Source organism: Anomaloglossus baeobatrachus, chromosome 11 (genome assembly GCF_048569485.1).
Source record: "Anomaloglossus baeobatrachus isolate aAnoBae1 chromosome 11, aAnoBae1.hap1, whole genome shotgun sequence".
Lineage (NCBI taxonomy): Eukaryota > Metazoa > Chordata > Amphibia > Anura > Aromobatidae > Anomaloglossus > Anomaloglossus baeobatrachus.
The window spans coordinates 130,155,632-130,170,858 of NC_134363.1; the positions used below are offsets into that span (position 1 = coordinate 130,155,632).

At 42.4% G+C, this 15,227-nt stretch overlaps 1 protein-coding gene across 5 annotated transcripts in view; it reads right to left on the reverse strand.

Moving 5' to 3' along the window:
• CAMTA1 (calmodulin binding transcription activator 1) overlaps positions 1-15,227 on the reverse strand; it is a 2,097,701-nt gene that overhangs the window by 2,078,237 nt on the left and 4,237 nt on the right. For all 5 annotated transcript variants that reach the window (XM_075328219.1, XM_075328220.1, XM_075328218.1 and 2 more), the window contains exon 2: positions 2,815-2,933. In XM_075328219.1, coding sequence (XP_075184334.1) covers positions 2,815-2,933 — 119 coding nt within the window. The remainder of the gene's footprint in view (positions 1-2,814; positions 2,934-15,227) is intronic.

A 15,227-nucleotide genomic window follows, 5' to 3' on the forward strand; every position in this document is an offset into this window, starting at 1 on the left:
GAATGAGGAAGGGAATGAAAAACAAAATACAATACAGCCATCTAATGGAAGTGAAAATGGGTGAAACCCCCTCAAACAAAAAACAACAAAAGATAAATAAAAGCTGAAGATGATTTCATCTCAAATGTATATGTTACACAGATCAAAGCATCTCAAGGTTTTATTTAGTTATTGTTGGGATTCTTTTTTTTTGGGAGGGTGGTGGGGGGGGGGTTCACCCATGCTCACCGGCATTGCAAGGCTGCATTGTATTATTTTGTTTCTTCATTTCTTTCCCCATTTTTCTTTTATCCTTCCATTACATGTATACTGTATTTCCAATTATAAGACGCACTTTTCCTCCCAAAAATTTGGGAAGAAAATGAGTGGCCCATTGATGTCACAGCAGTGGACTTAAGGAAAATGGAGTCCGCAGGTGGCGCGTGCGCAGAGGAGATCTCAGCTTGTCATTGGGCCGATAACTCAATCTGCACATGCGTCGACTCTGGGCGCCATTTCTTTGAAGTCCACACCGCCGACATCTTCAGAATGGCCCGTGCCTCACCGCCCGCAGCGAGCCCCAGCACAGAGCTGCGTCCGGTGCCCCAGGACAGCACTGCCGCCCGCAGAAAGTATCTGGGCCCCCATCTGTACCGCCCGCAGAAACGCTGTACTCCACCACCACCATTGCCTCTTGTGCCCCCCCGCTCCACCACCGCTTTTCTTTTCTCTAAATTTGGAGTGCGTCTTGCAAAATGAAAAATACGATTATATGTATATGTATATGTATGTATATATATATATATATATATATATATATATATATATATATATATTTTATTTTATTTTTTTTCTATTGTATAATGCATATAACAGGGAGTGGTGCTCTGTTTGCTGGATTTGCACCCCAGCTCCTGGCAGCTTCATTAGCCTCCTTTTTGTTAACCAGCTGATCTTGTAGGTTTTTAAAACCCAGATGAGATGCAGTGTAGTGTAGGACCCAGCAAAGGAGGGTGCCGTGAAGGGGCGCTGGGCTGGTATTACAATGGCCATTATAATATTCTAAATACCTCCATCTATGTATAAGGTAGAATTCATTTTGTTTTTCCACAGTGTGCGGCTGGAATTTTTATGTATATATTATATATTTATATACATATATATATACACATATACATATACATATATATATATATATATATATATATACATACACATACATACATACATACATACATACATACATACATACATACATACATACATACATACATACATACATACATACATACATACATATATATATATATATATATATATATACACATATATATACACACACATATATATAGTGTAAGATGGTACTCGGTAATATTGGAAATGGCCGGTATGTGTCACAGAGAACATCTGCCATGAATGGGAGTTTTCGCTGGGACTTGTAGTGCCAGACGTCTTTTTGGTAACATCTTTCAGGACTAGATTTATCGGATGGTCAGAAGTGATGGGCAGGACTGACCATCCACATACCTCCCTCCCAGGGGTGTGTCTTGGAGGATATCATGTGTCTGGTTGTGATCACATAGCGGTCTACCAGGCTCCTGGAAGGACACGGCCCTGCTGGAGCACATGGCGAGACCATGATGGGAGTGTGCTGCAACTCCTAAACAGGTATCCCCAGGAGAAGGGGGTTGTGAGCTGACTGGGTGTCAGCAAGTGAAGACCGCCATATAGGTCTTCACTCGGACACAGCTGAGAGGTCAGTGAGTAAAGACTGGGATGCTTGCACTGGGACGCTGTGTGTATGAAGCCTTGCAGATATACTCACTATTGGAACAGACTGGGGACAGTGGCATGTTCCTGTAATTGTGCTAGCCGTTTATGACATGCTTGAATAAACTGCATAAACTGTTGAAGTGATAAATTGCTACTGTGTGCCTCAATCCCGCTGCCAGACGTGTATCCCCAATACATTCGGGGCGCAGGTCAATACTATAATAAATATATAATATATAATTATTATCATATATAAAATTTATAGCATTATCAATATATTTCATTGTACTCCTGTGCTGGAATATTATATATTATAATATATATAATATATATATAATGCAGCACAGGAGTACAATGAAATATATTGATAATGCTATAAATTTTATATGAAAAAAAAAACCAAAACCCTAAAATGGAATGTAAAAGCCTGCATGAATAATAAAAGTAAATAAAAAAAAAATTACTTGCAATAATAGAATGTAGCCATCTCATCAGCCATAACATGGTAGATCTCATCGGATGACAGCCAAGTAATAACACAAAGAAATTTCCAAAGATGAATAAGTTTCAGGACAAGCAACACATGACGTGCCTGCTACACCATGGAGACTCGGTGTCCTTTACATGGAGGAAAGTCATCATATACAATTGCTCCGACTTTTCCAGGTCAAGGCTCCAGGATTCATAGCTGTTTCCCTGGTGGTTTCTTAAGTCATGTATCAGTTTTACAAATGCCACTGTCTCAATCATCTTCTCCCTTGCACCTTGTCACACAACTGAGACTTCCCAGACGTCCGTGCATTGGATTATCCCCTAAACGACTCTTTGGAGAAGATTTTTTTTTTTTTTATTTCATTGCTCTGCAGCTAAGAAGTCAGATAATTGTTATATTTAGTTTTTCCTCACAGTAGTAACCACCAAACTGACCTTCAATGTGCAAGAATCACAACCTTCAACCCAACTCCATGTCCAAGGCCAGACAGTCCTCGGGGACATCAGATACACAGAAAAGCAATAAAATGACATTAATTTACCATTCCATAAAAGAATGAAGTGAAATACCTCGTTAGTGTTCCAACGATGCCTTTCTTTTGGTAAGCTTGAACATTTTGGTAGACATTCGAGCAGCTTCTTGGGTAGAAAGATCTTTACATGACTGCCGTTGCTGTTTCCATGATCATCTAATGAGAGAAAGCAAAAAGGGATGAAAAGTTTACACATAAAATACACAGGGGGGTGTTAGGAGACGGCTTTCAGGGTATCTATAATGATGAAGCAGGGTATGTACTACAAGAGAAGATCGCCCACTGATAGACAGAGTAACAATTATCTGATGAAAGGGAACCTCAGAAAAGTCTGGATTATGGTCTACTAATAGAACAATCATGAAGCATTGCTATCTGATGATCCAGCCCCCAGTGCTCACAATGTGCTGCCGTGTAACGGGGTACATGAAGGCCCTACCACCATACCATGGGGCATCACACACTCCCCCACAAGCAGGGCTACCTCCATAACACTGCAGCACGGAGTACACAATTTGTTTTTTTGTTTTTATAGATGTAAGGGGTACAGTATACAGGACAACATAAAGCAGAAATGTAATAGAGGTTGGTGTATGACCACTGAAGATGCAATTGTTTAACAGTTTAAAGGGGTTGATCACTCTGGTGAAAAAAAAATATATACAGTATATATTACATACTCACATCCCAGACTGGTGCTGCTGCTCTGATATTGATCATTATCTCCCGATAGTCATGTGACATACAGCTAATCAGCGCCGACTGATCAGATGCAGGCTTCACTACTCCGTAAGAACAGATGTCCATTCACAAGGGGGAACGTGAGTCCCTAATATTGGTACTGGTGAGGGCCTCAGTAGTCAGATGCCCAGCAATTAGATACTTATCTATCACATATATAGGAGAAATAATATTTATAAAACAATCACGTTTTCAGGGATATTCCATCCAGAAATGGATTAACTGCTATGAGGAGTTTGAAAGGAGCGGGGAGCTGTCTGTCTGTTCTGTCTGTCTTTGCAAAGCCTCTGTGAAGTTGGGAATTATTTTCCCCTAATGTGACGCTTACTGTCTGCCCCAAGGGTTTTGGGTTTTTTTTGCCTTCCTCTGGATCAACATGTTAGGTTAGGTTATGGGTTGAACTCGAAGGACCCAAGTCTACCTTCAACCTTAAACACTATGAAACAGGCCGCTCCGGGGCCGGCCAATCCGGGGCCGGCCAATCGCCCTGCTTCCAGAAATGAGTTCACATATTAGAGAATCACATTATAAGCAATTTCCTAATATCCTAGTGTATCTATAATTACTGTCTATTCACTCCCCCTCGCTTGGGAGTAGCAAGTAACTGAAGGGACCAGCTTATGTGAGCAGTCCATTCACAGTATTCCAGTCGCCATATGTTGCTCTTAGATCCTGAATCAAGGTCCCTTAAATGTTTTTTTTTAATAAACTAATCATCTACCCACATGTATGATCCATGAATCTCCGACCACTGATCTCTCTACCAATCACTACTTCATTCACATTCTACAGAAAACATTTACATAGAGGGCTTTGGCCCTCCACGCTGAGGATTGGTGGGGCTTTCAGTAACCGGACCACCAATGATTATACATTTATCATCTATCCTGTAGAGAGCTGATAAATGTTAGTTGTTAGACGATCCCATTAACCACTCGCTCACCATTGCTGCCAGCTGCAAATGGGGATATTTCAGTAACATCTGCTCATCATGCACTTCCATACAATACTTATAACCAGAGCTTCATGTTGTAAAATCTAGGACCCACAGCAGCAGACACACAAGCAGCAGTCAGGACAGCGTCCATGTTTCTGATATACATGCTACATGCATATAAAGGAATTAAGTAAATGGAGTTGAGTATAACCCCCAGCCGCCCATTACACAATGCAGAAGAATGCGGTCTGTATCTTAACTACACTACTCCAACACTTCATATATAGAGACTTAAATCAACAGAACTGCTTGTCGGGTAAAAATAAAAAAAAAGGCAAAATAACACAATTCCCAGAAAATGCCTGAAATACAAATATAATGGTTTTGATTACATTTTTTAATGGGACATTTATGTTGATTAAGTCTTTTAATAAACCCAGTTATACATAGGGAGTCATAATTTCCCTTGTTGCTCACGCTGTGGGTACTTAGTAATGGAGGATACTCTGGGTTTTATTTGTCCTATTGTACTTAATTAAATATACAATAAGTGGCAAAGGGAAAAAGGCAAATGAGAGACATAATTAAAGTGACACCTCCAAGCAACAGAAAGAAGTACGGTCTCACCCTCAAAGTCACCAAACTTCTCCTATGCACCAAGAATGATGGACATTAAATCTCTGTCAAGGGGGTCCTCAAAACAAATCTTCAGGGTTAACCCTTAAACCACCAGCTATCCTCCTAGACAGACGTAATTTCATGGTTTTGCCAGAAGCAGAGCATACTCTAGACTGGGGGAATTTGAATAGAAATAGTATAAAAGTTACAGCAGTAGTCCCCGGCAGCGGTAACATCCAGCCAGCCATCATCTAGTTGAACACAATCCGGTATATCGATATTTTATCTTGCGCTTCTTACCCAACAGAAATCTCCAGTTCTGTTTTTAGGCCTGATCAAGGAGTCACTCCAACCATATCCAGGCTCTGATCATGCCCAAATACTACCACCAGACCTCCAAAAGATGGAGAGCATCTACTTTATCCTAAATTCACCTGTCCCCGTGCTCCATACATGTCCCTTTTTTGACCGAGTGTTTCACTACTCAGCATTAGTGGCAACAGCAATGTAAAGCTCATAGGGAAGGCTTGTGTCAAATACCTTGTGTAGTAAATTCTGACTGAGCGGTGCTATTGTGGTCCAAACATCCCCATCAAGTGATTGCCGGGCTCCATGACCTCGGAGATCCGGTGATCTCACATCAACTTCCAGATGACCTGCAATCACCACGGCGGGCCCCAGTCTTCCTGAGTGACTGGCTGTGGGCGAAGTTTCACCGCTCGTCACAGCCCAATATCGCTCCTGCTGTGGCACTCTGCAATGAAGGAGGGAGCAGGGAGATGCTGGGCTGTGACAAGCGGTGAAACTCTGCCCACCGCCTAGTCACTCAGCGAGACTGGGGCCGCCTCGGTGATGTCGAGTCAACTGGAAGTTGACATGACATCACCAGATCTTAGAGGTCACTGAGCCCGGGGATCACGTGATGGGGATGAGCGGACTGCAATAGCACCTCTCAGAGTCAGAAAGTACTACATTTGAGAAAATCCTTCTTTATGAGATTTAAATCAATGTGGCAATAATTCTGAGTAGTGAACCACCCCTTTAAATGGCAGGAAATGAGTCCTTTGGTTTGGTCCTCAAAAGATGGGGAGAAATTTACTCCCACTATCCTACTACACCCCTAAAAATGTTCTGAGGGTTTAAAGTTCTCAGATTACAACCAGCTAAATTGTTATTAAAAAAATAAAAAAATCTGAGTGTTGAATTCAATTTTCTTACCCAATTTTAAGTTTCTCTAATCTTCCTTAGCCACCTATAACCCAGACCCCCGGCCTCTCTAGTAGCTTTGTGCTGTGATGACCCCACAGGGGTGCTCTCTATACCCTGCACCCGCCCAATGCTGCTATGTAAAAAGTATGGGAGCTAAAACAAGTTTGCAGCAGTGGACCCTTGGCTATCGAGAGGTGACCGTGACCAGTCAAGGATCTACTGCTGGAGATCGTAGCCATCCTCACTGAAAAATTAGGAACTACAATGGTGCAAGTGACTGGTGCACTTTTCCTTATTTGCTGCTTTCATCCTACACTAGGCAATATCAATTCCAGAGCAGCTTTGGCTGTGACTTGAGAAAAGGACATATAACTACTCAATATCAATCTTCGAGAAACAAAGCAATGTGACTGTGAAATGATATATTTTAACCTTAAAATGCTAAGAATGAATTATCGCTGGGTATAGTGAGACGGACAAAAGGTCTAAACATTCTTTAAGAAGATACAAAACTGTTAGGAAATGCCTCATGATCAGAAATACAATTCCGGCAAAAAAAACCGTAATGAGTCTACTGTCTAAACTGATCCGCAAGGGGCAAGTCCGCACATCACACACACAAATCGCTCTGTTTTCATACAGATATTTACATCTAAAAATAGCCAAGTGGTACTTTTATTTAGCCGGGAATATCTCGGGCAGCCAGAAGAAACCGTAGAGACCCCACATTAATTACAAACAATATGAAATCCCTGGTAATTTTATGGCTTTCTTCATGCTCTCTGCACTTCATATTCCCCAAGGAGCCAACATGGATCATAAAATTTTACTGCGCACCACACCAAATCAAAAATGATCTTTGTCATCCACAAGTCTTTTTTTTTTTTGTGTAAGTTTTCCTATCCTCCGAGACTTCCGCGCTGTGTTTCCGAACTCAGCTGTAAAGGCAATGGATGTCCACGAGCTACACGAAATGACCGAGTAGAGACCGGCGGCCGTTACCATGGAGCTACGTGCAAAAGTAAAGGGTTTTCAAGCAGTCAGTGCCATGCTTGTGTTTGTAGTGACACGTAGGACTTTGCCTTCCAGCTGTCCGGAGGCGACTCTTCTGAAAAATATTTAAAGGGGTTCTTCATTTCGGACAATCACTTTTCATAAAAGGGAATATACAATCTCCTATTCACTTACGGTAGATGGTGGAGACGTGCAGTGGTCGACATCGACAGTGGCAATTAATCAATGTACAGGGCTGATGTGTTCAGTCCCATACAACGGAGCCAATATCAACTGACCAGTGGGGGGTTTGGAATTCTGACCCCTAAGTATAGGCCGTCATTTGCAAATTATCATACAGCCCCTTTAAAATAATCTCCTGACCATCCTATGATCAAGAAAAGTCCCAGAGGAGGGAGCACTATCCATCTACAAAACAAGGGGGTCCCATCTGAATGGGACAGTAACTGAGCATGTGCAGCTCTCGCCAACTTATACGGAAGTTCTAAAATCAGTGAAGTATTTTTTTTCTTTCCCAAGCTGCTTCTTTTGGGGGAATGCACACTAATAGTATGCGTACCCCCCAAAGAACTGAAGTAGAGAGACACAGCCCACCTCTCTCGTCAATGACTAAACTAAAACCCACTATATTTAGTCATTTACCTCCAAAACACATCAAAGACTTTGTGTTTTCTGTTCCAAATTTCCTCAATATTGAATTGATAAAAATCCCTTCTGGTGAAACCCTTCTCTCACGGGATCTCTTCTCTTTGAAAGCTATCACCTTCCTCAACAGCGAAGCCTTCACAATATCTGCCACTTTGGCATATTATCCGGCGTTCAACAAGATAATTGCATAATTACTCTGGTATATAACGCACAGAGCAGCATGACCTTTCTGATGATGCATGGCAATAGCACAAAGGGATTTATTCCCCCCACCACATTTTTTTTCCATGGTAATTATTTCCTCTGCAATAAAAAAAAAAAATTCTAGGACCTGCAAAAGCCAAAAGACCGAGCACGGCAGAGGAGGCTCTACTCAGTCCTGCTCTAATTATAGAGATACATTACCACAAAGACCTGAGACTAAGGCGCTGCTCTCATACAAACTCTACTTTGTACTAATCTGCTGTATAAGTGAATACAAGCTATTGTCCCCTGATATCAGCCATGTCGGGCAAGAAATAGACTGACTGTGCTTGTTCTCCATAGCTTGTGACAAAAAGGAGAGCCCCGGCAGGATGAAATGACCACGGAGAGCCGCTGCTCATTCACTTAATAACCTGTCAACTTTAGGTCAAAAACTTTAGGAACCTAAAGGGGGTTATCCGGTATTTTTTTTTCTCCTAAAATGTGCCTAAGAACCAACAGGCAACTACAAGTATGTTGTGCCCGGCGCTGTTTACTGCCGGTACGGAGGGATCACAGACGAACCTGCCGGAACACAGCGTCTTCCGCTGACATCACTGCCACAGAGCGGCAGCAGTTTTCATTTCCGCTCAGGTGGTGTGACATGACTGCCAATAGGGCTGCACGGTGGCTCAGTGGTTAGCACTGCAGTCTTGCAGCGCTGGGGTCCTGGGTTCGATTCCCACCAAGGGCACCATCTGCAAGGAGTTTGTATGTTCTCCCCGTGTTTGTGTGGGTTTCCTCCGGGTTCTCCGGTTTCCTCCCACACTCCAAAAAAAAAGCAAACATACAGATAGGGAATTTAGATTGTGAGCCCCAATGGGGACAGTGTTCCTGATGTATATAAAGCACTGCGGAATATGTTAGCGCTATATAAAAATAAGTATTTATATAAAAAAAAAATAAAGATTTATGATGCCACTTGACAACCGGCTCCCCGCTGCCTTACTGTAGGGAAGCCGGCTGTCAATCAGCATGATGTCTGCAATCACGCCTCATCTACACAGCAGCCCGAAGAGGAAGAGCTGCCCTGTTGATGTGGAGCAGCTGAATCATCGGCAGGAGCGGTCAATGTCAGCTCCAGGGACAACAGGTAGGTAGTCGTGTCTCTAAGGAACTACCTGCATGGGTTTTTTTTTCTTAACTATGTGCCTAAAATTAAAAAAAGTCCCAGAGAACATCTTTAAATCTAAGACACAATGATGGTGGGCTCACAAAATACTGCATTTCTTAAACCGTTTTAGGCCTCCTTCACACGTCTGTATCTCCAGTACGTGTTTGGTCCGTTTCCTTACGTGCCGGAGACACGGGCACACGTAGACTTATTAAAATCAATGGGTCTGCGCTCACGTGCGTGTTTTGCCATGGACCATGTGGAGCATACGTGTGTCCGTTTTTCTCTGGTGTCACACGGACCGCACGAATGTGATCTGTGTGACACGCACCGGAGAAAACACGTGTCTGAATTAAAAGGAATTTCTATTCTCACCTTCTCCAGCGCTGTTGTCTCTGCCGCTGCTGGCACTTGCTTCCAAACCTCGCTCATTATGCTCATCGCATATTCACTCCACTGCGGCCGGAAGCAGCAGCGAGGAGTCGGCAGGACCGGAGACTGTAGATCAGCATCACGGACAGCAACGCCAGGGACAGGCGAGTAGAAAGTTCCTGTTCTCCGTGTGTTATCACGAATACCACACGGAAAACACACATGTGCCATACACACGGCACACGGAGGACAATACGCACCTTTGACACGTCCATGAAAAACGTGCGTGATTTTCACAGATGTGTGAAAGAGGCCTAAGAGCAAGCACATAATTCTTAAGAAATAAGACAATACATAGAAAACCCACAAATTAACAAGTCAATATTTCACAAGGTTTAAGTCCTTCCTATAGAAAAGGTACCTAAAATTGAGGAGTTGACCACTACTGGACAACCACTGCTTAATCACTCCAGTGCTCCATATAATATAAAAACAATTGATCCTCACCTCCTGCAATGTCAGTGCTGCTATTCTTGATGGGTCACATGAGAGCTCCTAAGTGGTTACTGATTTATTCACAGCAGGTCACATGACTGCTGCAGCCAAGGGGGCTTTACACGCAACAACATCGCAAGCGAGATGTCGTCGGGGGTCAGGGAATTCGTGACGCACATCCAGCCTCGTTAGCGACGTTGTTGCGTGTGAAACGTACGAACGACCGCCAACGATCAAAATTACTCACCTAATCGTTGATACGTCGTTCTAATCTCAAATACCGTTGCTGTTGCAGGACGCAGGTTGTTCGTCGTTCCTGCGGCAGCCCACATCGCTATGTGTGACACCCCGGGAACAAGGAACAACACCGTACCTGTCAGGGCTGTGGAGTCGGTAAGCCAAACCTTCGACTCCGACTCAGACTCCTCAATTTCTCTTGCACTGACTCCGACTCCGGCTCCTACATATATTGCTTATAGTTAGGTGAAAAATTTATTGTAGTACATGAACATGTGTATGTGAACATCAGACATATAATAATTTTTATGATACAATAATCAAGATATTTGGATAGAACATAAAATATATTTATTGGATACAACTTTAGAACACAAAAAAACTGTAATAAATTGTAAATATGTAATACACTATGTAATATACAGTAGATTACACATATATCTTGTGTGTGTATATACAGTGCTGGCCAAAAGTATTGGCACCCCTGCAATTCTGTCGGATAATACTCTGTTTCTTCCTGAAAATGATTGCAATCACACATTCTTTGGTATTATTATCCTCATTTATTTTGCTTGCAATGAAAAACCACAAAAAAAAATGAATCAAAAATCAAATCATTGATCATTTCACATAAAACTCCAAAAATGGCCAGGAAAAAAGTATTGGCACCCTTAGCCTAATACTTGGTTGCACAACCTTTAGCCAAAATAACTGCGAACAACCGCTTCCGGTAACCATCAATGAGCTTCTTACAATGCTCTGCAGGAATTTTAGACCATTCTTCTTTGGCAAATTGCTCCAGGTCCCTGAGATTTGAAGGGCGCCTTCTCCAAACTGCCATTTTGAGATCTCTCCACAGGTGTTCTATGGGGTTCAGGTCTGGACTTATTGCTGGCCAGTTTAGTAGTCTCCAGTGCTTTCTCTCAAACCATTTTCTAGTGCTTTTTGAAGTGTGTTTTGGGTCATTGTCCTGCTGGAAGACGCATGACCTCTGAGGGAGACCCAGCTTTCTCATACTGGGCCCTACATTATGCTGCAAAATTTGTTGGTAGTCTTCAGATTCATAATGCCATGCACACGGTCATGCAGTCCAGTGCCAGAGGCAGCAAAGCAACCCCAAAACATCAGGGAACCTCCGCTATGTTTGACTGTAGGGACCGTGTTCTTTTCTTTGAATGCCTCTTTTTTTTCCTGTAAACTCTTATGTTGATGCCTTTTCCCAAAAAGCTCTACTTTTGTCTCATCTGACCAGAGAACATTCTTCCAAAACGTTTTAGGCTTTCTCAGGTAAGTTTTGGCAAACTCCAGCCTGGCTTTTTTGGGAAAAGGCATCAACATAGAGTTTACAGGAAAAAAAGAGGCATTCAAAGAAAAGAACACGGTCCCTAAAGTCAAACATGGCGGAGGTTCCCTGATGTTTTGGGGTTGCTTTGCTGCCTCTGGCACTGGACTGCTTGACCGTGTGCATGGCATTATGAAGTCTGAAGACTACCAACAAATTTTGCAGCATAATGTAGGGCCCAGTGTGAGAAAGCTGGGTCTCCCTCAGAGGTCATGCGTCTTCCAGCAGGACAATGACCCAAAACACACTACAAAAAGCACTAGAAAATGGTTTGATAGAAAGCACTGGAGACTTCTAAAGTGGCCAGCAATGAGTCCAGACCTGAATCCCATAGCACACCTGTGGAGAGATCTCAAAATGGCAGTTTGGAGAAGGCACCCTTCAAATCTCAGGGACCTGGAGCATTTTGCCAAAGAAGAATGGTCTAAAATTCCAGCAGAGCATTGTAAGAAACTCATTGATGGTTACCGGAAGCGGTTGTTCGTAGTTATTTTGGCTAAAGGTTGTGCAGCCAAGTATTAGGCTGAGGGTGCCAATACTTTTGTCCGGGCTATTTTCGGAGTTTTATGTGAAATGATCAATGATTTGATTTTTAGTTCATTCTTTTTTGTGGTTTTTCATTGCAAGCAAAATAAATGAAGTTAATACCAAAAAATGTATGATTGCAATCATTTTCAGGAAGAAACATAGTATTATCTGACAGAATTGCAGGGGTGCCAATACTTTTGGCCAGCACTGTGTATGTGTAATATATATATATATATATATATATATATATATATATATATATATATATATATATATATATATATATATATATATATATATACACACACACACATATTTACAATGTATTAGTTTTTTGTGTTCTAAAGTTGTATTCCAATAAATATTTTATGTTCTATCCAAATATCTTGATTATTGTATCATAAAAACACAGCCCTGGTACCTGTGTCCTCCAGCAACGAAGTGGGCGTCACTTTCTTTCGGCTGCTCTCCCCACCTCCGCTTCTATTGGACGGCTGCTGTGTGACGTCGCACGAACCGCCCCCTCAGAAAGGAGGCGGTTCGCCGGCCACAGCGACGTCGCTAGGCAGGTAAGTTCGTGTGACGGGTCCTAGCGATGTTGTGCACCACGGGCAGCGATTTGCCCGTGACGCACAACCGACGGGGACGGGTGCTTTCACCAGCGACATCGCTAGCGATGTCGCTGCATGTAAAGCAGCCTTAACAGCCGAAACCTTGCATCCACAGAAGGAGAAAATCCATGGTTTTATTTTATATGGGGTACTGGAGGGATTAAAGTGGTATTCCCATCTCCAAGATCCTATCCCAATATGTAGTAGGTGTAATAATAATAATAATAATAATAATAATAATAATAATAACAACATTACTGTATTAGCAAATATCTCCAATTAGAAATGTAGAATACCTCTCCTGATTAGCTATGTCTCTTACCTCATGTTCAGGGCATTTCAGGACCTTAGGTATCTATGGATTAAGTAGGGGTTGTATAGTAGTGGACAAAACCTTTAACTCTTAAAGTACACTAAACACTGTACCAGCTGATATTCTGGAGGTATTCTGCACTGGAGACATGTAACGGGCGCTCATTCATCTTTATACACCTCTCCACACCACTACCACCAGGAGACCCCCCAATACATATCAACTAGTCCCAGCAGCTTGTTCAACCAACATTAGTCTAATAGGTATGAGAACCTTAAAGTATAGAAATTATAATTTGGCCATGACATTTTCTAGATTTCCCATCAGTCATCCCTTTAAATATACTATTCATCTTTATAGGAGATGTCCAGGTTAATGGTACTGATGCCCTATCTTTATAATATCTCAGCAATATGAGATTAGGGTTGGTCCAATAACACCACTGATCAGCTGTTATCAGCTCCATGAGAATTAGAGCAGATCTGCAGTGGCTCATACAGAGGACAGATCTGTGCTGTTCAACTACTCTCACAACCGTATGCCGCCAATAACAGCCGATCGGTGGGAATGCCGGATGTCAGACCTCCACCGATCTGATACAGATCTTAAAAAGGTAGATAATTTAGTGCATTAGACCAGATAACCACTTTAAAATGAGTTTTCAGCAAAAAAAAAAAAAAATCATTTAATACTTATGGCAAAAGATTGGTTGGGACATCACTGTCAGGGGCCACCCAGCAAATAAAGTGTTTGTCACTTATCCCGCATAAAAGATTAAATATATGGAATTTGGTGGGAAAATCCCTTCAGCTGGCTAAATTAGAGGGACCAATTGCTTAGGACCAGAAGTACAAATTATCAGACTATGTGAGTGCATTGACCAATCTGTCACTCAGCGTGAAGTGCACCACTCACATTTTATCCTCCCTGGAAGAACACAGTCATGAAAAAGTGCTGGAGTTAGAGAGCATGCGAGAAGTGCCGCGGAATATGTTACTGCTATATAAAAAAAATTATTATTATTACCGAATGTAGCCAGGGCAGAGCACAAACACCGGGGCTCTACATGTGGACTTTACCCCTCACCTTTGTAAGGGGGAAAGCATGCATTAATAAGACATGTTGCAGATCACAGGTCAGTTTCCCTTCAGAAAAATTCAGCATCGTGAGAATGAGATGCTACTGAGCACCACTGCTATTTTACCTGCCAGAATCCACAGCTATTCCTGGGGGGCCCTAGCACTGCAGCCCCAATCATTACCAGAGCCAAAATCCTTTTAATTTTTTTTTTATTTTTACATCTCTCGTGCACCGCTCCGTCAGGCTTTGCACTAGACCTAACACGGTGAGGGAGATTTATTAATACTGTCCTGAAGTCAGACAGGATAAAACTAGACGAGACAGGCAGAAACTGTGCCAAATTTATCAGTGTCGCATGCTGTATGATAAATTTGGCGCATTTTGCTAGACAATACTCCGTAGATAGATGTCGACTAAGCCCATAACTGGGCCAACAGCTTGACTGACGCCTCTTATACATGGGCACACTTGGCTTAGCAATCCACGCATGCATTTTCAACATCGAAAGGGAAATAATAAGCTGTAGGATAGTTCTGACATAGGTTTATTTCCCATGTGAACAAAAAGACTGGCATAATAAAATCAAATATGCCTGAAGCCCCCCATAGACACCGAGGGGCTGCATCAAATGGCCATCGATACTGTATGGCCACCTCTTAACAGACTAAGCCGAAGGACAAAAAAAAAACAACATATCTTAAAGGGGCTGTCTTGTGAATTTAAGTGATCACCTATCCACAAGAGAAGTGATTGGTGGGGGTCCGACCTCTGGGATCGGGAGAGTGGGGCACTTTTCTCCCTTTCAGAATGGAGCGGCAGTGCACATGCTCAAACGTCGCTCCATTCATTCCCTAAGGAGCTGCCGAGATATCTATATATCTATCTATATATATATATACACACACACACACACACACACACACACACACACACACACACACACACATA